Here is a 26,704-nt window from a genome sequence, read left to right as displayed (position 1 = left end):
ATTGTATAGACTTAGACACTACTCCTTCATGACCCTGTTTGCAGTATATTTATAATTTAAATCATGGATCATGGCTAACACTGAGAAGTACTCCATATTCCTATTCATATTCTGAAAATGATCCATACCTAAAGAAAATTAGTTAAAAATAACCATAATTTATTTTATTTAATATTTATTAATTATTATAATAATTAATGAATATTAAATAAGACAAATGATGACAAATATGTGATTAAAATAAATAAATAAAAAAACCCCACGATATTGCTCCTGTTTAATGACAATGACATAGCAAGCAGTTAAGAATATCATAGCATTATAGCAATGAGGTCAGGGATATAGTATTAAATACTCGAGAGCTAAATACATTATCAATCTCAATAACATAATAACGAATAATATTACACGAACAAGTTTTTTTATAAATTAAATTTAATTAAATTAATTTAATATCAACAAAAATTATTCTTATTACTTTCACTTATTTATTCGTCCAAATTTTATTATTCAATTTAATTAGACTTAATTTAAAAAAAAATTATAAATATAATGTTTTTCAGTAATAATAACTAATATAAAAAATTAGATGATTTCCATTAAAAGTTTTCTGTTGCAATGAAGTCTTCTGCTAATATTAAAATTAAAAATATTATTTTAATATGTATGTTAGAGATTTTGTGCGTATATTAATTATGTTAAATTTATATTTAAATTGTGTTTTAATTTAATACATTTAGTTAGGTAAAATTTTATTATAATTATGTTAATGGTCCTCAAGTATTAACTTCACGTCAAGTCAAGTGCAGTCGACTTCACGTGAATGATGATACCTGAGGACCGTTGAATGATTTAACTGATTTGACTAAATTTTCATCTAACGGCTCTAATAATCCTCAGGTATCAACTTCACGTTAAGTCGACTTCACATGAGTTTTTACCATTCTTTATTCATAATAATAATAATAATGTGAATTGTAATAAAAATATTGAGACTCAGTAACTGCAGAGAAACTTGACTCCGTGTTTGGTCGTAATGTAATGACTTCACCCAATCTCCATTATCTCTATTTCAATTTCTATTACTCATAACATTCGTTGACTCTTGGTTATTGTTAGTGCAATTGAAACCTTTCAGACTGTTTCCATGGCAGGTTCATCATCAGATCACGATGCGACACCATTGTCATATTTCAAGTATGATGTTTTCCTGAGTTTTAGAGGCTACACAAGGCTCAGATTCACAGACACACTCTATCATGCTTTGGTCAACAAAAGAATCGAGACTTTCAGAGATAGAGAGAATCTGAGAACAGGCGAGGAACTCGAAGGTGCTCTTGTTGAAGCAATTGAAAGATCAAGGATGTCAGTTCTTATACTGTGTGATGAGTATCCAACTTCCAAGTGGTGCCTTGATGAACTCCTCAAGATCATGGAGTGTTCCCACAACGGAACAAAGCGACCGGTGTTACCAGTTTATTACTATGTGGAAAAATCAGATGTGCAGTACCAGCCCAATGAATATGCAAAAGCCATGACTAATCATCAAGAAAAAGGCAGATACAATCACAAGTTGGAAGCATGGAGGTCAGCCTTGTCTCAAGTTGGCAAGATTTATGGTCCACTCTGTAATCAGAATACGTGAGTACTTTAATTTGCACACAAAGCTTTACTTATAAAATATTTTCATTAACACCTTTAGTTGTCAATTTTATGCTATGATATACATAGCAGTAGCTTTCTAAATAGATCATTTCTATATATTTTTCATTTGTTTGGTGATAGTTTTTGTATATTTGTGTAAAGTTAAAGAAGACAAATACAAAGAAAATATAATGCATTGAATATGTGCTTTGCAGACCTTGGGGTGTGATTATTGACAACATTGTTGAAGAGGTCTCAAGGAGACTTCCTTCTATTCCTTTGTATATTGATCGCCCACTTGGATTAGATTCTCAGCTTGAAGAGGCGAAATCACTTCTAGAGATTGATTCTCATTCTGCCTGTTTCATGCTGGGAATTCATGGAGATGGTGAACTAAGAAAATTTGTTTTGGAGCTATATAATGAGATTAGAGGTCATTTTAAAGCTGGAAGCTTTCTTTCTAATGTTAGTGAAAAAACAAAAAGAGGTGGCTTAGAAGGTCTGCAAAAAACGCTTTTGTCTGAGATGGGAGAGGAAGTGAAGACTGAGTTAGGAAGCATATCCAGAGGATCCTCTGAAATTAGACAAAGGCTTGGCCAAAAGAGAGTTCTTCTAGTTTTGGATGATGTTGATAGCATACAACCATTGGAATCATTAGCAGGGGCAGGTGATTGGTTTGGTCCTGGTAGTAGGATCATTACAACAACAAGAAATGAAGGTGTGCTAGATAAGCATGCATTAAAAAAAGGTGTTGAGATTAAGAAATTTTGCTTCGATGAAGGTGAATTCGAAGGCATGGAATCAGTTGACAAACAAAAGAGGTATGTTGTGGAAGAAGATGTAGTAGGTTTTGAGGATGACATTGCCATTTTAATTAAGAAGTTGCAAGACGAGGATTCACACAATAATGTTGTCTCCATCATTGGTATGGGTGGGTTGGGTAAGACTACTCTTGCTCGAAAGATCTACAGCAGCAAAGAGGTCAAGAAATTGTTCCCTTATCATGCATGGAGTTATGTTTCCAAAGACTACAACAAAAAGGAAGTTTTGTTGAGAATTCTTGACTGCTTGATGAGTTCAACATCTAAATTTAAAGATTCAAGTGAGGAGGTTTTGAAGAATGAAGTGGGAAAGTGTTTGAAATGGAGCAAATACCTTGTGGTGCTTGATGATATCTGGGAACCTGAAGCATGGGACGATTTGAGGGATACCTTTCCAAACCATAAAAATGGCAGCAAAATACTAATAACAAGTCGTAATGAAATGGTGGCAAACTATACAAATCCAAGTAAGCCTCCTCACTTTCTTCGCTTACTTGACCAAAAAGAAAGTTGGGAATTGTTTTGCAAGAAAGTGTTTTTGAATGAAGAGTGTCCTTCAAATCTAGACCCCCTTGGTAGATCAATTGTCGAAAGTTGTAAGGGTCTACCACTTGCTATCATCACCTTAGCAGGGCTTGTTGCCAAGAGAAAAAGGACAGAACAAGAGTGGTTGAGAATTAAGGGCTATGTCAGTTGGCATCTTGCTCAAGACAAGACCAAAGTCATGGATGTACTAAAACTTAGCTACGACTATTTGCCTAGAAGATTGAAGCCATGTTTTCTGTACCTTGGAATCTACCCTGAAGATTATGAGATCCCTGCGAAAGAACTTATCCAGTTATGGATAGCCGAAGGGTTCATACAACCACATGAAAGTGGAACTTCAAATGCACCAGAACCAGAAGATGTGGGTGAAGATTACTTGGGTGAGTTGGTAGATCGTAGCTTGATACAAGTAAGTAGTACAAGGAGCTATGGAGGTGTGAAAACATGTAAGATTCATGATCTCCTCCGCGAACTCTGCATATTAGAAAGCAAAGCTAATAACTCCTTAGAGGTTTTCACAGAGTCCAACATCCATGCCAACAACACAAGCAATCCTCATAGATTGTCTTTTCTGTGCAATGCACAATCTTATGTCTCCTCAGTCAAACCGGACACTCGTTCGTTGTTCTTTTTCGCCGGAGCCGGAAGGACGAACTGCAAAGAAAGTTGTCTTAAAAATTTCCAGTCTATACAAGTGCTACACTTGCAAGATCAAGTGTATTTCACATCAGATTCTAATGATCTGGAAACAATGATCCACCTGAAGTACTTGAGACTAAAGCGTCCGGCTAATAGAAAGGTATACGTTCCATATTATATCTGGAACCTTCCAAAGTTAGAAACACTGGATTTGGAGGTTTGGGCGCCATTCACTATCCTAGATGGATTTTGGAAGCTTGATCGACTGAGACATGTTTATGTGAGATGCAGCACAAAGCTACCTCCAGCAGCACCACAAGCACCAACAATATTGTGGAACCTCCAAACCCTCTATGGAGTGGCTCTTGATCAAACAATAGCATCTCTGTTCAGCAACAACATATTTCCCAACTTGAGAAAACTGGCCTTGAAGTACGGTTCACGTAAAGATGATACAGATTCTCTGTTCTCAAGGTTTAGCAAGAAGAAAACATACCAGGCTTGTACAAGTGATTATTCTTCTGCAACACTGCATGAACTATTAAAGAGCCTCAAGTACCTAAGCAAGCTCCGTAGGCTAAAACTCCTCTGCAATGATTTTTGCCTATCATCAGAAGCAATAACCGCTTTCCCGCCAAATCTTATCAAGATTACCTTGTCGGGATGTGGGGAGTTGGATTCGAGAGCGATGCACAGTTTGGGGCAACTAGCCAACCTGCAAAGTTTAAGCATATATTCAGGGTCTTATGAGGTCCCTCTCTCGTGCGTGGGCGGAGGTTTCTCACGGCTTCAAGTGCTGAAACTCGAATACTCATCTGGATACAACCGGGGTGTGTTGGACGGAGGTGAAATAATGCCTCCTCTTCGGTGTTTGGTGATGAAGCAGTGTCTTCGAGTGACTGCGCTTCCTAAACAGCTCTGGTCCTTAACTACCTTACAAAAGGTGGATATTGTTGGCCCCTCCGACGAATTGGAAAGAAGCCTCCGAAATGTTGAGCTCAAGAAGGGTTGCAAGCTCACTGTAAACGGATATACAGATCTGGATGGCCTACCTCTCCGTCGCCGTCGTACGTAACTACCACCTGTTTGTGTCTCGATTCTTTATCTGTTTCTACTTTCTAGTATCTACTGCCAAAAGGTGTTTGTACAACTGAACTTCACCTTCAAAGATCTGAATGTCACATGCCAAATTCCAACAGTAACACAGGCTTCACCTATTTACATCCCTACACATGGACGTATAATTTTTGCTGATAATGAGATCGAATATTCTTAACCAAATTTATAATATTCATCTTAATTAGTTAAGGATTTAGATTTCCAATTAAGAGATATATAAATTTTGTGGAATATTATAAATATTTAATGATCGATATTTTAAAAAATAATGAAAATTTAATAAAATTAGTGGAGTGCAAAAAGTAAATAAAAAATAGGTGAATTTTCAAAAGAAGAAGAGAGTAGTATTGCTTCATCATAAAATATTATGTTTGATCCATGGGGAATAAAATTTTAGTTTAAATTTGACCAATTAGAAAACAACACGCCACTAATCACTAATCACCAAATAGACCCGGCCGAAGTCAATCCACCGGCTAGTGTAAATTGTAGTAAATAAAGAATGCACCGGGAAAGCAATTAATCTTGAAAGCTAGCAATACTATTTTATAATCATTTGAATGATTTTCAATATAATCATAATTATAGTATTTAGACTCAGCAATTACAAAGAAATTTTCCTCCGTGCTTGTTTGTAGACTTCACCTAATCTCCATTTCAATTTCTATCCTGTTGATTCTTGAGCATCATTAGTCATTACTGAACTTCAAAGCTTCCAAAGACTCTTGCCATGGCAAGTTCATCATCAGATCAAGGTGCAACACCATATTCACATTTCAAGTATGATGTTTTTCTGAGCTTTAGAGGCTACACAAGACTCAGATTCACAGACGCACTCTATCATGCTTTGATCAACAACGGAATCGACACCTTCAGAGATAACGACGAGCTGAGAATAGGCGAGGAACTTGAAGGTGCTCTTCTTGAAGCAATTGAAAGATCAAGGATGTCAATTCTTGTACTCTGTGATAAATATCCAACTTCTAAGTGGTGCCTTGATGAACTCGTCAAGATCATGGAGTGTTCAGAGAACGGAAGGAAGCGACCAGTGTTACCAGTTTATTACTATGTGGAAAGATCAGATGTGCAGTACCAGCTCAATGAATATGCAAAAGCCATGACTGATCATCAAGAAAAAGGCCGATACAATCACAAGTTGGAAGCTTGGAGGTCAGCCTTGTCTCAAGTAGGCAAGATTTATGGTCAACGCTGTGATCAGAATACGTGAGTAGCTACTTTATTTATGATTCATTTGTCTATTAGTATTTTATATATTTCTATAAATTAAAAGAAGACAAGTTAAAATGCAAAGAAAATGTGTATGTTCTTTGCAGACCATTTGGTATGGCTATTAACAAGATTGTCCAAGAGGTCATAGAAGGACTTCCTCCTTTGCCTCTGTATATTCACCATCCACTTGGATGTGATTCTAAACTTGAAGAGGCAAAATCACTTCTACAGATTGGTTCATCTCATGCTAGCCGTTTGATGCTGGGAATTCATGGAGATGGTGACCTAAGTCAATTTGTTGCGGAGTTGTATAACAAGATTAGGTGTGACTTTGCAACTGCAAGTTTTCTTTCCAGTATCAGTAAGAAAACAAATGCAAGTGGCGCTGGCCTAGAAGATCTACAAGAAAAACGCTTCTTTCTGAGATGAAAGAGAAGGTAAAGAATAAGATCGGAAGCACATTTGGTGGATCTTTTGAAATAAAACGAAGACTAGGCCAAAAAAGAGTTCTTCTGGTTTTGGATGATGTTGATAATATACAACAACTGAATTCACTAGCTGGAGAAATTGATTGGTTTGGTCCTGGCAGTAGGATCATCATAACAACAAGATATGAAGATGTGCTGGATGAGCATGCTGGTGTTGATATTAAGAAATATCGCTTCGATGAAGGTGAATTTGAAGGCAACAGAGGAAGCTCTACTATGATGGAAGAAAATGTAGTGGGATTGGAGGAAGACTTGGATGTAATAATTAATCAACTCAAAGAAGAAGATTCTGCTAGGAATGTTGTTTCCATTGTTGGCATGGGTGGGTTGGGCAAAACTACACTTGCCCGGAAGGTCTACACTAGCGATGAGGCCAGAGAGCTATTTCCTTGCCGCGCATGGGCAACCGTTTCCAAAGAGTGCATGCCAACGGAAGTTTTCAAAAACCTTCTCAAGTGTTTGAAGGTACCCGAAGCTGAATATAAAAATGCAGGTGAAGAGGAGTTGAAAGATATGGTGAGAAACCATTTGAATGGGAAAAAGTATTTGGTAGTGCTTGACGATCTCTGGGAAGCAAACGTATGGGACAAGCTAAAGGCTCCTTTACCGGATAACGACAACGGCAGCATGATACTAGTAACTACTCGTAATGATCAAATGGCGAATTATGCAAGGTCAAAGGAGCCTCACCACCAACTACACTTGTTGGATGAAGATCAAAGTTGGGAAATGTTTCGCAATAAGGTGTTTGGCAGAGAAGAGTGTCCTCCTTTAGAGCTTATTGGAAGATCAATTGCTTTCGAAAGCTGCAAAGGTTTACCATTGGCTATCAAAACCACAGCCGGGATTGTCGCGAAGAAGGAGAGATAAGAGGATGCATGGGAAGAAATCAAGAACCTGCTCCCTTATTGGTCTGTTGCTGAAGACAAGGAAGGTAAAGATATGATGAAGATATTGAAGTATAGCTACGATGATCTGTCTGAGAAAATGAAGCCATGCTTCCTATATCTTGGGGTGTTTCCTGAAGATGAAGAGATTCTGGTGAGAGACTTAATCCAACTATGGATATCAGAAGACTTCATAAAGCCAATCCAAACTGGAAGAAGATTGATAGAACCTGAGGATATTGGTGAGAAATACTTGAAGGAGCTAGTGGATCGTAACTTGGTACAAGTTGTGAAGAGGAAGAGTGATGGCAAAGGCGTGAAAACATGTCAGATCCACGATCTCATCCGGGAACTGTGCATATTGGTGAGTAACGACAACCCTGATAACAGTAACAATGCTCGCAGGCTGTCCTTTTCCAGGAACAAAGGATCCTATGCATGTTCGTTAACATGTAATCATTCAAGCACTTGTTCCTTGTTCGTTTATGGACATTACTGTGGGTTGTCAAATCATATTCCAGAAGATTTCCCAGTTAATGTGCTATATTTGAATGGATTGTGTGTGGCGCTAACAATGAAAAAGAATGCTGAGGACTTGGAGAGGTTGAAAAGCCTCAAGTTCTTGAAAATGGATTTTCCTGTTCCAGATCGGTTATTTAAGCTTCAGAGTTTGCAAACAATACAAGTAAATCGCATTTGGAAGGGAAAGAAAATAAGTGTTGATGAGGGGTTAAAGCAAATGAGACATTTTCGTATGGAAAAGGGTGAGCATTTATTGGTAGATGAAAGGGTAAAAGATAGAATGCAGAATCTCCAAACCCTGTTTTTTGTGTATGCAGATTCACAACTAGGGCTCTTACTCAACAATGGCTACTTTCCCAACTTGAGAGCACTGGGTTTAGTGATAAGTGAAGACGAATGTCAATTAGTAGACGAAAACTTGAGGAGCCTGCACCGCCTAAGCGAACTACGTAAACTGAAACTTATGTTTGACATCTCTGAAAGAGTTCCATTAGGTAAAATTACATTTCCGTCAAATCTTAGCAAGATTGTCTTGAAACGGTGTAAGGGTTTGAAGTACCAAGACATGAATGCTTTGGGACGGATTCGCAGCCTTCAAATTTTAAAATTAAGCGACGTAAAATGTGACCAAGATGTCCTTCATTGTGGTGGGGCTGGGAGCTTTCCGCAGCTTCAAGTGTTAATCATGTTATATGTGCGTGTCTCAAGTGTTACATTAGAAGTTGGTGCGATGTCTAGACTTCGGCGTGCTGCCTTTCGTGAGTGCTTTGGCTTGACGTTGCAGTCCCTTCCTGAACGAATGCATTCCCCGGAATTCGACTTGCATTTTATTGAACCTGATTACAATAATTATGTTCGTTATTGTCTTGGTTCTTGGTCTTGTATTGATGATTGGGTATAGCTCATTTTTTTTATGCTGGGACTCGCTTCTCTTTGGACAAAAAGGATGCTACTGTAAAATTTTTACAATACTCTTATTCCTCTTTTCTCCAAACCAAACCCTACTTTCTAAATTAAACCCACACACACTCACTCAAACACAAGCACACACCCTGAAGTCAGAACAAAAGAAAAAGAACGAAAAAGAGAGAGGAAAAACGGAGAGGGAGAAAGAAAGGAAGAAGAGGGGGAGAAGGAGGATGACGCTGGTGGGGCTGGACGCCACTGTCACTGTCGCAGAGAAAAAGGAAGAGATGCGCGGGAGAGATGAGAGAGAGTGAGGTCGCAGAACTTCCATGGAGAAAGAGGAAAGCGCGCGACGGATAAGAGGAAGGAGGACGTCCCGCCGCCGCCGTTGCCATTGATCGAGACTGTCGCCGTCCCGGTTGAGGCCATCGTCGTCGCCAAGCAGGGCAGAGAGGTGGGGCGCGAACGGGAGAGAGAAAGGGGAGCTAGCTCTACTGGAGCAGGTCGCTGAGTTGCTGCTGCCTTCCACCACACCGCAAGACAGAGCAAACCTTCTGTTCTTCCACTGTCATTGCGGTTGCCTCGGTTGCAGGTGGAGGAGGTGACTGGAGAAGAGATTGTTCTCTTTTGCTTCTGCTTTTGGTTCTTCATTGTTCGCCGGAGTCTCTGGGGCCATGAAAGTTGCTGCCAGAGTCGTCGGAATTGTTGCCGTCAAGAGCCACCACTGCTCTTCCTTTACCTTGGTAAAACAAAATCCATTCTGCTTGTACACATCGCTTTCCATTTCTGTTCCGCTTTATCTACGTTACACTCTCGCTCTATTTTTGTGCTGTCTTTTTTTTATTAATCTGCTTTTGTTGTTGTTTATTACGGGTTAGAAGTGGTAGCTATGCTACTGTTGTTAGTTGAGATTACATCCGTGATATTGTTGTTAGAGTTGCTGCTGCTATTAGAATTGAAGTTGCTGCCATTGGCTCGGTCCAATTCTATTCTGCGCTCTTTTATTTTATCTTATTCCAACTTTTTTTGCCATTTAATTTGGCATTTTGGGTTCGATCTTTTCGATCTTTTGGACTAAATTATGAGTATGCTTTATATTTATAATTGGTTGGCTTTGCATCTTTAATTATTTTATTTTGATATACATTGCTTTAAACTTATAATTACACTTGCATATTATTATCAAAGAATTTTAAATTAGATTAAATAATTGATTTATTATAACTAAATATTTATCTTTGTTAAGTTCATCTTAATATGTACATAAGACTATATGTTTTTACGAGGCTATATGCATGTTTGATGAAGTTTTATATTATTTTAAAATATTTGATTTTATTCGAATATGATTTTTTTGAAGCATTGGAGTATTTGTTGTTACTCACTTATTTTAAAATTGTGAAATATGTTTGAAATGCTTTAAGATTGAGAAAATATGATTGAAAAAGATTTGGATGAAAAAGTATTATTTGATTTGATTTGATATATTATATGTTTGAAGACTGAAGAAATAGGCACTTCGTCTTTCTAGATAGCTTAATTTTGAATGGAAATCAGGTTGGCCAAGGTGGCACTTGTAGGTTCTGTGGAAACACCTAAATTTCCAGATCCTTGACCAAGAGGAGTTTGAAATTCAGCCCGTTAGGGAGGACTGGAGGTTCTTTGAGGAGAAGGAAAGGTTTACAGGACTCTAGATGGGGGAGAATCTGAAGCAGTAGTTTCAGCAACTCGAGAGAGAGAGTCAGAGTCAGGGGCTACCTGGTATTCAGCAGAAAGCGCAACCTGGTTGGTTGGAGAGACATGTCCAAGGATGAGAGTCTGTGTTGGAGAGTGCTGAGTATGCTCCTTTATTAAGTCGACTACCTATGTCCCAGTTGAAATTGGAAAAGCGATTTAGAGAGAGACTCAACAGACCTTGTAACCTGGATACCTGGATTGATGAGATGTGGTTTGTCCCTGGTCTTGTCGTTGTTGTTGAGGTGGCTAATCAAGCGCCAGTGGAGAGGTAATTGATTGAGCAGTAGTAGTGGGCTAATATGTAAGGTACACAGTTATAAGTTAAGATTTATTCTAACTTAAGTGGAATATATGTAGAAATGATATAATGGTACCAGAATGGGTCTTGTCCTTCGAACTAGCTGAGTGTAACATCCTAACTACCAAAAGCCACGCTTCCGCCTGTGCCACTTTAATAGCTCGGATATTAAGACGACTCTTATACTATTTAATATTAAACTATGAGCCTGTATAAAACTTTAACCGAACTTTCCAAAAAAACAAACATCCAGACTTACAATATAAGCTACAATACTCACAGGATATAAACACACACACACGCATATATTAATTTACAAACATATCATCACAATCCTATCCCTCATACAAGACTTGCAAAATTAAAAGCGAGGGAAACATAAATATTAAAACAATACAAAAATATCATCTGACAGAAAAATAAATAATATCTTCTGAACTTCGTCATCTGCAACCTGAAAATAGAAGATTTGTACATCATTCTTGAAAGGGTTCTCACTATAGGGTTGCAGAATTACTATAATAGAATACGCGAGATAAATTTGTTACAATGATTAATAACCGCCTTATGCATCTTTTCAAAGGCAAAGGTTTACTATAAGAGAAAAACTGAAATCCTTTTTGAAAGAAGAACTGTTCATTTTCTTAGAAATTCAAAGGCCTTTCAAAAGGTTTATCTATGCTAAACCAAATTAGTTTTTCATAACTTTTCTAAACAAAAAACACAACCGAAATCAACCATCAGCCCATCTCATATTAACCACGGCCCTAGGCCCAAACAATCCAACATCAGCCAATCCACCACAATCCAACAGAGTTTCGGTCGCAAACACAAGTAGGAAGTTCAAGCACAAACAAGCAGTTATAAAGCCAACCTGACAAGTCCTGGTAGCTAACCATTGGACTGTCCCTCTGTCGTGCATCCCCAACTCAAGTCATTCACAATCATAATTATAATTCACATCCAACACCTTCACTGGTGTATATTCACGGGGGCGAGCTCATCCGAAACTTTCACAGTGTCCGGCCACACTTACGACATAAGGTCAGCAGAATATCGAGTCTCAACCCGGAGCACGTGGTGGCTAGCCACTGCTTTCACCTAGAAAAACTCGTATCTCAGATAATTGGAAGTGCACAATCACTTTATCAAGTCAAAATCATTCATATTCATACTCAACCATCCGGCTCATAACATATTTCACAATCAGCCATAATTCATTATCATATACAGCCATTCTGGCTCATAACATAAAACACTTCCACCATCCAACATCATTAAACTCATAAAATCATCATTCAAACCATAAATCACTTTTTCTCAATTCAATTTACTTTGAAATCGAAAATCAATCCTTTCCAGCCTTGGTTTTAGCCTTTAAAATCCCATTTCACAAATCTTTTCAGGCTCATAGCCACTTTTCCTCAAATGTAACTTTCTCTTTTCTAAAATAAAGTCATCGTCAGCATCATATTTTCAAAATTTCAAAATCAGGCCAAATTAAAATCTCCTTTGAAAGATTCAAAATCATTCATCCTAATATAGGATTTGATAATAAAATTTCTCAGTCGAGTCTCAAGACTTTAGGGAAGGACAACCTATCTCAATTTCTTAAAAATTCATTGAAATTCTTAAAATCATAGATCATTGGTTTAAGCAAATAAAAACAGAGTTTATTATAAAATCGGATCATATAAAAAAGTCACAAGTCCCAACCCAATCCAAAGTCAATTCACTTGAAACGGAATCGATTCATTTAAATTAAAACCACTTTTAGGTTCCTCCTTAAAACCAATTCTCTGACTTCTTCCAAAATATCACAAAAGCAATTATTCAGTCAAAATCAAATTTCCCTTAAAATCACTAAAAGCTGCTCTTAACGAAACCTTTAAGTCTAACCAAAAGCAAAAATCCTTTTTATATTAAAATTAATATTAGAACATAATACTTTCTCTTAGTGATTCATGCCCAAAGTTCTTTGACGCAGTCGAAGGCATCTTTATTGCTTTTTTTTTAAATTTTAATGGAACCTTTTTCGATTTAATTTCCGTCAATTTATTTTTCGAACGTTTTGTTTTTCACTTCTTTTATTCTTTTACAAACTTTAATTTACCTTTTATTTGGATGCTCGTCTAATTTAAAATACTTTGATGTACTTATAGAAAATTAGTACCTGTAAAAGAGGAGTAAATTTTGTTTCCAGACTATTAGATATCAAACCACCATCAATTTGCTAAAAATCGACAAAACACTAGTATATGTTGCAAAATTTTAATATAGGGGTATATGTTAGTTAATTGTGACGTATTTGGCAATGTTGTTTGTTCTTGAATTGTAAGTTTGGTTTTGATGGTTATTTTGCATGCTTTGGCTTTAGGGTAACGTTGTATGGCCACGTGTAGTAGTTTGAAGACATAAGAGATACGAGATATGGTCATTAAATTATACTTATTCTCTTTCTCTAATTACTCATTAAATTTTACGTAAAATTTTAATTAACTACTCTAGCTCTTGGTACGTTTCATACTTAAGTTGTGGTTTAGGAGTTAATTACGTACAAAGTGCAAATATAAACACAAACAAAAACTTTGATATATGTTAATGTTACAAATGTGAGAAGTATATAAAATTAGTCTCACAGTAAAAAAAATAAAAAAAAAATGAAGAATTTATACGATGAGAGACATATATTAATAATTTTGTATCTATGTATCTATTCATGAGTTTAAATTTTGCACTACAAAAAATAAGAACGAAATTGACACATATTTTATGATTAAATGATGGAAAATGTTAGAAAATTATTAAATTTTTTAATAATTAATTATTAATATTTAAAAATATAAAAATATAAATTAAAAATATATTATTAAATTATTAAATTAAAAAATTAAAATAATAATAAAAAAATAATAAATTTAAATAATATTTCTAATATTTCTCTTAAATGAGATATAAAACATGTATATATATTGTGAAAGATATATTATTCATTCATCATCATATATAGTACTGCAACTAGCAAATAATATACAGTAATTAGTATAAAATTTGCCGGTGGGTGAAAGCAATAATTGTCAAGACCAAGGTCTTTTTATAACAAATATATATCATTCATTCATCGTTATCACTTATCATATATATATAAAATACTACGACTAGCAAATAATATAGTAATTTATTTTTAATAATATAAAAATAGATACATAAGTTTACCCATATTATTTTTAAAATATTTTTTTTCTTTTATTAATGTCATGTCAGCAATATCGTTTATTTGGTAAAATTTTAGAATCAACCACTAAATTTTGGCTAAATCATCTATTATTTTCAAATCAGCAAAAAAAATAAAATATACAAAAAATAATACAATAATTACCAACGATAATAATTAAAAATTAATAGCGTCTAACCAAATTTGTAACTTACAAAGACATTAAATCCATATTTCTATATTTAATACAATAAATTTATAATTCTAATAATTAATTTATTAATTTTTATAAATAACTCATTCAATGTAATAAACATTATTCATATTACAAATTTCATAATAATATTATTAATCACAATAAATTTTACATTACAAATATTCAAATTTCATACTATTTGAACTACTCATATAAATCTCTTATTACTATTCCTTCAAATAACATCAAATTTAGTACAAAAAAATTTATTTCCGAACTACACACCATCCCAAACTTACTCAATGGAAATAATTATGTTGAATGTGAAAAGTGTAACAAAAAAGCATATGAAAAAGGAGATAACTATATTTGTGACACATGTAATCAAACACCACACACTATCCAATGAGGTAACTTTATATATTTTTCATAATCCCATCTATCAAATTATTAGTTACTGACTCAATACTTATTTTAGGTTCGAAATCAATTAAAGGTTTCTGATCAAAGTGGTACAACAACTTTTGTACTATTTAATGGCGAAGCAAAAAAAAATTGTTGGGTACAACTGTTTCAAATCTAATGGCATTACTCCAGAAAAGTAACGACTAATGACATTGAAACACCACCCCAATTGAAAAATTTGTGCAACCTCACTTATATTTGAAGTCAATATAAATGATTTTAATCTTAAAGAAAGTTCTAAACAATACACTCTTACCAAGACATTTGTTCCAACAAAAAGAACTGAACTTCAATACTCATTACAACAAATAAAACAGATAATACTAAAAAAAAATCACTTATTTTAGTTATTTTATACATCATTTTTTTTTTCTAATTTAAATTATTCATTGATTATATGAACTAACTTCGCCAACACTAATATCATTAGATGAAGATCACATACCCATCAAGAGATTAAGGAGAAAGAAAACTATACAAATTCAAGACACATATTCGGAAGAAGAACATACTTGCAAAGATGGAACAAACAACACAATAAAAAGTGTATATAACTCAACAATTTATAAAGAACATGTCTTTACAAAAACTTACATAAAAAGAAGAAAGTAACAACTCTAACAACAACCAATAAAAAAAAGAAGACACCATATAAGAAGACTAAGTTCATCAACTAAAACAAATACAAAAATCAAACTACTAAATAAAAATATTATTTTATACATACAATTCTAATATTCAAATCTTTTGCATTATAAATTATTTAAAATAAAATATCTTTTAAATTTAACTTTAATTTACACATTTAATTTAATTTTATAAAATATAACAAATTTTAATATTTATTATATACTATCATTAATTTACTAATTTACTGTCGCTCATCGAGCAGTCTCATTCTAGTTAGTATAATAAATTGCCGGTAGGTGAAAGCAATAGTCATCGTGAAACACATACACACAATATATATATATATCACATTCATCATCACAGTACTGCAAGTAGCGAATAATATATTCCAAGATCACCAAGCAAGGTCATGAATCTATCCACCAAATATATATCATTTACCGGGAAACTTGGCAGCATATATACGCTTTTATGCTATACACAATGAATTATAAATTCAACTTTATCTGTTTCCTTCCTTCATTATTGATATCCACACTGCTTGTATGACTTGCAGCCACACATACAAATACAATACCCGATTCCGAGTTATATACATTAAATATGTAATGGTAGTATATATAGAGTAACCTATTATGATATAATGCAGAAAAAAAAACCATGTTATTTTTTTTGAAAAAAAAAAAGCTTATCTAATAAAATAAAAAACATGTCAAATATCCAAAATGATTGTGGAACACTGGAATTATTTGATTTCTACTTTAACATATTATAAATGGATTTGTAATGCTTAGTTAAGGATTCAGATTGCCAACTAACGAAGAAAAGTAAATGTGATGAACATTATTTAATAATCTATATCTTAAGAAAATAGACATCTATTTATATCATATAAAAATTAATGCTAATATATAATAGAATGAACTTATGCCATATATGGTCAGTTAATATTATCTAATTTTTTTTAAATTAAATTATTTATATTAAATTTTAAATAATAAATTATAAATTTTTAACTTTAAATATTAAATATAATAATATTATATGATCAATTTTTTTAGTAACTAAATTTAATCAAATTAATCTTATTGATACGAAAAAAAAAGTTACGCATAACTAAAAAAACTTAATTGAATTTGATATAAAAAATTTATTTATCTAATATTTTTTAATACTAAATTATAAATCTAAATAGTAAATACTAAAGTTTAGTTATTAAAAATTTGGTTTCTTATATTTTTTAAAATAAAATATATAGAATCAGCCGCTACAAAGCTTGGCTCCGCGCTTGTTTGTAGTGAGTTTCACATAATGTCCATTTCTATTTCTATTTTGTTGACTCTTGAATCTTGATCGTTGTTGCAATTGAAACCTTCCGAAGACCACTGTTACCATGGCAAGTTCATCATCAGATCAAGGTGCAACATCATTGTCATATTTCAAGTATGATGTTTTTCTGAGCTTTAGAGGTTACACAAGGTTCGATTTCACCGACACGCTCTATCATGCTTTGATCAAAGCAAGAATCGAGACCTTCAGAGATACCGAGGGGCTGAGAATAGGGGAGGAGCTGGATGGTTCTCTTGTGGAAGCAATTGAAAGATCAAGGATGTCAGTTCTTGTACTCTGTGACATGTATCCAACTTCCAAGTGGTGCCTCGATGAACTCGTTAAGATCATGGAGTGTTCGGAGAACGGAAAAACGCGACCAGTGTTACCAATCTATTTCCATGTGCTACGATCAGATGTGCAGTATCAGAAGAATAGTTATAGAACAGCCATGATTGATCAAGAAAAAGGAAGATACAAGCACAGAGTGGAAGCATGGAGGTCTGCCTTGTCTGCAGTTGGCAGCAAATATGGACAAAACATCAGTCCACTTACGTGAGTAGTTACTTTATTTTGTAGCAAAGCTATTTAAAATTTTAAACAGGTTTCCTCCAAAATCTAGCCAAATAATAAACGTCAATCATTTATAATCAACCATCATGTAAAAATATATTGACTCTAGATATGATATATAACTTCATTAATTTTCCTAAGAGTCTGATTAGGAGGATTTTTTGTAAAATTAAGTATTTTGATTCTTAAGAGACTAATTTTGACAAACTCAAGAGTTTATTCAAGTCTACCCGAATTTGTCTTAGTTTACCTAGATCCAAGTTTTTAATGTATCTAGGACATAGCATTAACTTTCATCCTATACATGGTATGTTCATCTAGATAAAGAATTGGACATATGCGGATATATTTTAGTATGTTTTGGTCTTCCTTGGTTCATTTTTCTATATGTAAGTAGTTTTTCTATAAAAGAAGACAAATTAGAATGCAAAGAAAATGTGTATGCTGTATGCATGTGTTTTGCAGACCATGGGGTGAGGCTATTGACAAGATTGTTGAAGAGGTCACAACAAGGCTTCCTCCTTTGCCTCTGCATATTGACCGTCCACTTAGATGTGATTCTGAACTTGAAGAGGCAAAATCACTTCTACAGATTGATTCTCATGCTCCTTGTTTGATGCTGGGAATTCATGGAGATGGTGATGAAATAAGCAAATTTGTTGCGGAGTTGTATAACAAGATTAGGCCTCACTTTGTAATTGCAAGTTTTCTTTCTAATATCAGTGAGAAAACAAATGAAAGTGGTGGTGGCCTAGAACATCTACAAGAAACTCTTCTTTCTGAGATGGGAGAGGTGGTCAAGACTAAGATTGGAAGCACATTCAAAGGATCCTCTGAAATAAAACGAAGACTGGGCCAAAAAAGAGTTCTTCTAGTTTTGGATGATGTTGACAGTATACAACAACTGAATTCACTAGCGGGAGGAACTGATTGGTTTGGTCCCGGTAGTAGGATCATCATAACAACAAGATATGAACATGTGCTAGATGAGCATGCTGGTGTTGATATTAAGAAATATCGCTTCGATGAAGGTGAATTCGAAGGCAACAGAGGAAGCTCTACTATGATGGAAGAAAATGTAGTGGGATTGGAGAAAGACTTGGATGTAATAATTAATCAACTCACAGAAGAAGATTCTGCTAGGAATGTTGTTTCGATTGTTGGCATGGGTGGATCGGGCAAGACTACCCTTGCCAGAATGGTCTACAATAGCGATGAGGCCAGAGAGCTATTTCCTTGCCGCGCATGGGCAACCGTTTCCAGAGAGTGCATGTCAATGGAAGTTTTCAAAAACCTTCTCAAGTCTTTGAAGGTACCCGAAGCTGAATATGAAAATGCAGGTGAAGAGAAGTTGAAAGATATGGTGAGAAAGCGTTTGAATGGGAAAAAGTATTTGGTAGTGCTTGACGATCTATGGGAAGCAAACGTATGGGACAAGCTAAAGGCTCCTTTACCGGATAACAACAATGGCAGCATGATACTAGTAACTACTCGTAATGATCAAATAGCGAATTATGCAAGGTCAAAGGAGCCTCACCATCAACTAGGCTTGTTGGATGAAGATCAAAGTTGGGAAATGTTTCGCAATAAGGTGTTTGGCAGAGAAGAGTGTCCTCCTCCTTTAGAGCTTATTGGAAGATCAATTGCTTTCGAAAGCTGCAAAGGTTTACCATTGGCTATCAAAACCACAGCCGGGATTGTCGCGAAGAAGGAGAGATCAGAGGATGCATGGGAAAAAATCGAGAACCTGCTCCCTTACTGGTCTGTTGCTGAAGACAAGGAAGGTAAGAAGATGATGGAGATATTGAAGCTTAGCTACGATGATCTGTCTGAGAAAATGAAGCCATGCTTCCTATATCTTGGGGTGTTTCCTGAAGATATAGAGATTCGGGTGAGAGACTTAATCCAACTTTGGATAGCAGAAGACTTCATAAAGCCAATCCAAACTGGAATAACATTGATAGAACCTGAAGATATTGGTGAGGAATACTTGAAGGAGCTAGTGGATCGTAACTTGGTACAAGTGGCCAAGAGGAGGAGTGATGGCAAAGGCGTGAAAACATGTCAGATCCACGATCTCATCCGAGAACTGTGCATATTGGTGAGTAACGACAACCCTGATAACAGTAATAATGCTCGCAGGTTGTCCTTTTCCAGGAGCGAAGGATGCTATGCATGTTCGGTAACATGTAATCATTCAAGCACTTGTTCCTTGTTCGTTTATGGATATTACAGCGGGTGGTGGACAAATCATATTCCAGAAGATTGCCCAGTTAATGTGCTATATTTGAATGGAATCAGTGGGGTACCAACTGAAAAGAATGCTGAGGACTTGGAGAGGTTGAAAAGCCTCAAGTTCTTGAAAATGGATTTGGCTGCCTCACCTCCGTTATTTAAGCTTCCGAGTTCACAAACAATGCAAGTACTGTTCACTTCTACCGGAGGGAAAATAAGTGTTGATGAGGGGTTCAAGGAAATGAGACATTTGCATAGCAACAATTCTGTGCGTTTATTGGTAGATGAAAGGGTAAAAGATAGAAAGCAGAATATCCAAACCCTGTGTAATGTTTTTGTAGATTCACAACTAGGGCTCTTACTCAACAATGGCTGCTTTGCCAACTTGAGAACACTGGGTTTAGTGATATCTAAAGAAGAATATCAATTAGTATACGAAAACTTGAGGAGCCTGCACCGCCTAAGCAAGCTACGTAAACTGAAACTTAAGTATCTTTTGATGGGTAGAGAAATTCCAGTATGTAATATTATATTTCCGTCAAATCTTACCCAGATTGTCTTGTATTGGTGTGATGATTTGAAAGATCAAGACATGAATGCTTTGGGACGGATTCGCAGCCTTCGATTTTTAAAATTTCAAGAAGTAGACTGTGCCCAAGAGGTCCTTAATTGTGGTGGGGCTGGGAGCTTTCCGCAGCTTCAAGTGTTAATCATGATATGGGTGAGGGTCTCAAGTGTTACATTAGAAGCTGGTGCGATGCCTAGACTTCGACGTGCTGTCTTTTATAAGTGCTTTAGCTTGAAGAAGCAATCCCTTCCTGAACGAATGCGTTCCCCGGAATTTGACTTGCATTTTATTAAACCTGATGATGATGATTTTAAGGAGGAGGAGGAGGAGGAGGAGGAGGAGGAGGAGGAGGAGGAGGAGGAGGAGGAGGAGGAGGAGGACAGACGACAACGACCGCGACTACGATGATGTGATAATGATTGATTGATTGATTGATTATTTTGAGGCATTGAAAGTCAATGTCACTGCTTCTGTCCCAAAAGCAGGTATATATTTACCCATAAGCACAGGCATATATATGATTTATGCTGCCTGATTACCTTTTTTCATGCAACGTGTTTTTTATGCTTTTGCTAATAAGGTGAATCATTCATTTTATTTGTGCAGAACTGTAACGTCCCAAACTTTTTCTGAAATATTTTATATTTGATTTCTTTTATTATTATCCTATCCTTTAATTTTATCAAAATTCCTACACTACCCTTATTCTTTTTACCAAAATCTAACTCTAATGCCTAAATTAAACCCACACACTCTTACTCTCACATAAGCATACACTCTTAAGTCTGAACAAAAGAAATAGAGAAAAGGGGGTGAGAAAGTCACCGAGGAAAGAAGAGAAGAAGATGACGGCACTGGCAAAGCAAAGAGAAGCCGTCGCCGCTGTCGAGTTATAGAGGCAGAGGGAGAGACGAATAAGGAGAGATGGATAAAGAGAAGGCAGCACCACTATCGTCGCTGCTGGGACTCATCGCTGGAGTTACGGTCATCGCCGCTGAAGGGGCCGCGTCGGACGGAGATATTGCCATCGCTGAAGCTCACCGCTGGTGCAACCCGAAGCTATCTCCGCCTTTACTCTGCTCCACTGCGGCTGACCCCTACCTCTCCCCTGTTCGTCAGAGCTTGTAGTGTTGCTGCGGGAGTCACTCCAGAGGAGAGGAACCACCGCCACCGTTATTCTGTTGTGTCCTTCACCGTCGACGTTGGAGAGGGTCACCGGAGCTGCTGATGCTCCATCCCCTTGTTTTCTTTGGCTGTTGGATTTGCTGCCATTGTTACCGTGGTTGTCCCATGTTATTGTTACTAGGGTTGTTGGCATTACTGCAGTGAGAATTGAAATTGTTGCTACTACCCAATCCAAATTCTGCACTCTTTCGTACCCTTTAATTCGGCACTCCGGGTTTGGTCTATTCGGTCCCTTAGGACCACGCTGTGAGTAGGCTTACATTTATGATTGTTGATTGTGCATCTACAATTATTTTGATATATATATATATATATATATATATATATATATATATATATATATATATATATATATATATATATATATATTATGATCTTTGAATTATAGCTATATTTGCTTTGAACGATTTTGAATTGATTAAAATAATTGATTTATTAGAATTAAATAACTCATTTTTATGAAGTTTATACTTTTGGAACTATACATGAGACTATATATATGTTTGATGAAGTTTTATATTATTTTAGAACATTTGATTTTATTCGAATATATACTTTTGAAGCATTGAAGTATTTGTTAGTACTTATTGACTTTGAAATTGTGAAATGTATTTGAAATTACTTATGATCAAAGAAGTTATGATTAGAAAATATTTCTTATGAGAAAGTATTATTTAATTTGATATCTCATATATTTGCAAGACTGAAGAATTTGTTATATTTGAAAATATATATATTTTGAATTGGTTTGGGAGGCTCGTATTAGAAAACCGTAGTTAACGGCGGTTATGACGTTAACTTAGATGCATCTAACTCAGACTCCAGCTAGCAGGGGTGTTGCTAGCCTAACGTGTAGGCCACACGTTAGATCTGTTATTCTGTTAGGACACACGAGAGGAAAGGGCTACTCATTGAGGTGGAGCCGCCCAAGTGTGGACTTTTGATTTGATTTCTGTATGAGAACTCCCTTATTGATTCGCTTATTATGATCAATTACTATTTTCTAATTAAGAAATTACTTTAATAATAATGTTATATGGTCTCATATGGATTATAAATGTATTGTCTAGTCACTGAGTTGCAAAACTCATTCCGTTTTTCTAAAAATATTTTTCAGGAATAAATACTTGAATATGTGAGCTCTCTATCCAAGAATTATGATCTACAATAGGTATTTGTTCCTTGTTGAGTTCCTAGACGTTGTATGCTCCATATGTCACAGGCAGGATCCACTCATATTTGTTTTATTTTTTGTTTGTTAAAAATATGTAATTATTCATTTTAAACATTGTAAATTTATTTCAAATATTTGTAATTTTCTTATTCAACTTATATTTGAGTCGGTTAGGCTTGCTTGGGGATTATTTTCCTAAGCGCCGATCATGGCTCATTTTGGGCCATGACAAAGTGGTATCAGAGCTTTAGGTTAACCTGTGAAATATGGAGCAAGTGTCATATGGTAGGATCACAATTGTATAAATAGAAGCGCGCCTATTTGTACAAATTGTGACACTATCAAAGGCCTATAGAAATGTCCTCTTTGTCCTTTGTCATTGTTGTCTTCTGATTATTGTGATTATGCGTCTTCTGCCACTTCTTACTATTCATGTCCTTTTGTATCTAATCTAGACTTAACCTTCGGTAAATTTTTCTCGAACATATTTTTGCAATGGTTTCAGCTTTGGTTTCAGTTTGCGATTTCTCTTGTAGCTAGTTCTGATTTTTTTTTTTCGATTTTGTGAATGTTTGCTTTAATTTTTTTTTTCCGTCTTTGTATGCTCTATGATTCCTGAGTCAAGATATCATGCATTATTTAGAAAATTCGATCGATGTTTGTTATAAATTGCTATCTAATTCTTTTATAGAACAGTATTTGGATTTGTAGATTTCATGGATTTGTTGAGTTCTGATCGAAATGCTTTGTTCTGGATTTGATAAGCGATATTGGAATTTTTCTTCTTATGTTGGTAATCTTTAAAATTATAACATAATTTTGATTTGCCTTTGATTCTTTTTTTATAAATCAATAATTTTGAAAATTGTTATCTAGTTGCTCAAGAAGAAGAACTATGTGATGAAACATATGATGTTGTTTGTTTGATTGGTGATTTTCTTTGCTTAAGTGTAGTGAATTAATTGGGTGATCAGTTCGCTATATCAAAAGTCTTTTCTGACCTAAAAGTTTGATTGTGCTTTTCTAATTTGATATTCTGGTTCCGTTGTGGTTCTTTGTTTTTGGATATGGTTTTTCTGTCAGGAACTATTTTTGACTTGATAAGTTGAGAGAAAGATTGTGAGCATTTGCCTTTTAGATGGTGATTATAAAATGAATTTTGCTTTCGGCTAAGATATGAAACTTGAGAATTTTCTTAACCCTTTGCTTTTTGAAAATCATCTTATTCTCAACCATTACTTTTATTCTTAGATAATTAGAAGATTTGTTTTTCTTGGTTTGTATTGCCCTTGTGAGATTGGGATTGTAGGTCTTAGATATTGGAAAGAATTGCTAGCAATTTCCGACAAAAGGACTAGATATCCAATTTTTTTTAAGCTGAATAAATTATTTATATGAGTTTTTCTCTTTATTATATTCAACTAATTATTATAAACTTTTTTTTTTGGAAGATTAGTAGTTTAAGATGTCCTTGCTCTTGTAACAAAGTTATTGCTAATTTTATTATTAGTATTATTGAGTATTTACCTGAATATTTCCTTGCTTTGCATCTTAATCATTAACCTTTATGTCACGATTATGGAAGTTGAGTTCTCTTGCTCTGCACTCATTTAAGTATTTAATTATTATATTTCTTGACTCTTTTTGAAATTGTTAAAATATTTTAGCATTTGGCATTTTGACTTCTATCAGAGTGTATTGTATACATAAAACATCACCATTACTTTAAGCTTTTTCCCTTCCTTTTTCTTTTGAGAAATTTCTTTTACACGGATTTCACATCTTCCTCCAACCAGTGATGATTATTATATGCTCCGATTTTCATTTTATTTATTCTTATGCATATTAACTTTTTAAGAGCCATTAATATCAGTTGAAAACTGTTGCAAAGCAGATATATATATTTGTCTATATAAAATATGTGCCTCAGTGTATGTAGAATGACTGGTTCACAATTGGCAACTTATAGTTTATAATTGTTCTCCTTTTCACATAAAAGATAGTCAGCCTTTTTCTATAACCATGGTTATACTTGCATGTCTGTTTTCCATTTATTTATATATAAAAAAAAAACAACGATAAAGATATATATGCATACATTCGAGTTTGTCTTTAACTCGTGAACTTTGCGCTTAGTTGATTCAACTTGAACTTGTTTTGACCTAATATTCCATTTTTTTTATTGTTTCTATCAGAGCTCCTCGATTCAGATTTCCTTGTTAGGATGTAGTTGACTCTCTTTCTGGCACACTTCACTGTTTTTATACATCATTGCTTAATTGTGATCTTACGCATCCTTCCAAATTCTTGCGAACCTCATTTGTGATGTTGCTCTTCTCTTTCTAAGTTTTGTATCCTTTTGAGTAAACTCGTGCTTGTTTTGGTGTCACGTGCGATTTCCAGATAGCAAGCGATATGTTAGTTCATTAGGACATAACTTATTGATGCTGAAGTTCAGAAAGTTGTAATTCTAAGACTTGACATAAGACTGATTGCTTCCATGGATGTATACTACAAAACCAAGGAGATTATAAAGTAAGATTGTATTTTGAGGAGATTGACGAAGAAGTGAAGAGTGTTATGTATATCTGAGTTGTCAATGAAACGAGAGTCGGTGAATGCCAACCGTATCGTTTTAACACACATCTATCTTGAAATTTTAACACCCGATTATACTTCTTTTTCATGTTTGGTAGAAGGCTAAAACCATGCAACATTTTTCATACGGTATTAATTTTCGAGGACGAAAATTCTTTTAAGGAGGATAGAATGTAACGTCCCAAAATTTTTCTGAAATATTTTATATTTGATTTCTTTTATTGTTATCCTATCCTTTAATTTTATCAAAATTCCTACAGTACCCTTATTCTTTTTACCAAAACCTAACCATAATGCCTAAATTAAACCCACACACTCTTACTCTCACATAAGCATACACTCTTAAGTCTGAACAAAAGAAATAGAGAAAAGGGGGTGAGAAAGTCACCGAGGGAAGAAGAGAAGAAGATGACGGCACTGGCAAAGCAAAGAGAAGCCGTCGCCGCTGTCGAGTTATAGAGGCAGAGGGAGAGACGAATAAGGAGAGAGATGGATAAAGAGAAGGCAGCACCACTATCGTCGCTGCTGGGACTCATCGCTGGAGTTACGGTCATCGCCGCTGAAGGGGCCGCGTCGGACGGAGATATTGCCATCGCTGAAGCTCACCGCTGGTGCAACCCGAAGCTATCTCCGCCTTTACTCTGCTCCACTGCGGCTGACCCCTACCTCTCCCCTGTTCGTCAGAGCTTGTAGTGTTGCTGCGGGAGTCACTCCAGAGGAGAGGAACCACCGCCACCGTTATTCTGTTGTGTCCTTCACCGTCGACGTTGGAGAGGGTCACCGGAGCTGCTGATGCTCCATCCCCTTGTTTTCTTTGGCTGTTGGATTTGCTGCCATTGTTACCGTGGTTGTCCCATGTTATTGTTACTAGGGCTGTTGGCATTACTGCAGTGAGAATTGAAATTGTTGCTACTACCCAATCCAAATTCTGCACTCTTTCGTACCCTTTAATTCGGCACTCCGGGTTTGGTCTATTCGGTCCCTTAGGACCACGCTGTGAGTAGGCTTACATTTATGATTGTTGATTGTGCATCTACAATTATTTTGATATATATATATATATCTATTATGATCTTTGAATTATAGCTATATTTGCTTTGAACGATTTTGAATTGATTAAAATAATTGATTTATTAGAATTAAATAACTCATTTTTATGAAGTTTATACTTTTGGAACTATACATGAGACTATATATATGTTTGATGAAGTTTTATATTATTTTAGAACATTTGATTTTATTCGAATATATACTTTTGAAGCATTGAAGTATTTGTTAGTACTTACTGACTTTGAAATTGTGAAATGTGTTTGAAATTACTTATGATCAAAGAAGTTATGATTAGAAAATATTTCTTATGAGAAAGTATTATTTAATTTGATATCTCATATGTTTGCAAGTCTGAAGAATTTGTTATATTTGAAAATATATATATTTTGAATTGGTTTGGGAGGCTCGTATTAGAAAACCGTAGTTAACGGCGGTTATGACGTTAACTTAGATGCATCTAACTCAGACTCCAGCTAGCAAGCAGGGGTGTTGCTAGCCTAACGTGTAGGCCACACGTTAGATCTGTTATTCTGTTAGGACACACGAGAGGAAAGGGCTACTCATTGAGGTGGAGCCGCCCAAGTGTGGACTTTTGATTTGATTTCTGTATGAGAACTCCCTTATTGATTCGCTTATTATGATCAATTACT

General features: G+C 35.2%; 3 protein-coding genes and 1 pseudogene across 4 annotated transcripts; all 4 read left to right on the top strand.

The window, feature by feature from the left end:
* The first annotated feature begins 1,074 nt into the window (after positions 1–1,074).
* Positions 1,075–4,955, top strand: LOC148577146 (putative disease resistance RPP13-like protein 3). The gene is made up of 2 exons (XM_088501516.1): positions 1,075–1,641; positions 1,860–4,955. The coding sequence occupies exons 1-2, from the start codon at positions 1,148–1,150 to the stop codon at positions 4,723–4,725; spliced, it is 3,360 nt and encodes a 1,119-aa protein (XP_088357642.1). The 5' UTR covers positions 1,075–1,147; the 3' UTR covers positions 4,726–4,955.
* A 459-nt stretch (positions 4,956–5,414) lies between these two features.
* LOC148577145 (toll/interleukin-1 receptor-like protein) lies at positions 5,415–6,431 on the top strand. Its single transcript, XM_088501512.1, has 2 exons — positions 5,415–5,993; positions 6,104–6,431. The coding sequence occupies exons 1-2, from the start codon at positions 5,500–5,502 to the stop codon at positions 6,426–6,428; spliced, it is 819 nt and encodes a 272-aa protein (XP_088357638.1). The 5' UTR covers positions 5,415–5,499; the 3' UTR covers positions 6,429–6,431.
* Positions 6,431–10,910, top strand: LOC148577144 (toMV susceptible protein tm-2-like; annotated as a pseudogene). Its single transcript, XR_015902375.1, has 2 exons — positions 6,431–9,545; positions 10,360–10,910. The product of XR_015902375.1 is annotated as a toMV susceptible protein tm-2-like (transcript).
* A 5,732-nt stretch (positions 10,911–16,642) lies between these two features.
* On the top strand, positions 16,643–22,628 carry LOC148577143 (putative disease resistance RPP13-like protein 3). Its single transcript, XM_088501511.1, has 3 exons — positions 16,643–17,226; positions 17,710–20,532; positions 22,350–22,628. Exons 1-2 carry the CDS (start codon positions 16,736–16,738, stop codon positions 20,453–20,455), a joined length of 3,237 nt encoding a protein of 1,078 aa, XP_088357637.1. The 5' UTR covers positions 16,643–16,735; the 3' UTR covers positions 20,456–20,532; positions 22,350–22,628.
* Positions 22,629–26,704: the final 4,076 nt, after the last annotated feature.

This window comes from Arachis ipaensis, chromosome B1, assembly GCF_059453495.1.
Source record: "Arachis ipaensis isolate K30076 ecotype BB chromosome B1, ASM5945349v1, whole genome shotgun sequence".
Lineage (NCBI taxonomy): Eukaryota > Viridiplantae > Streptophyta > Magnoliopsida > Fabales > Fabaceae > Arachis > Arachis ipaensis.
Note: the sequence above shows the minus strand (reverse complement) of the source record. Positions and strands in the feature narration are given on the sequence as shown.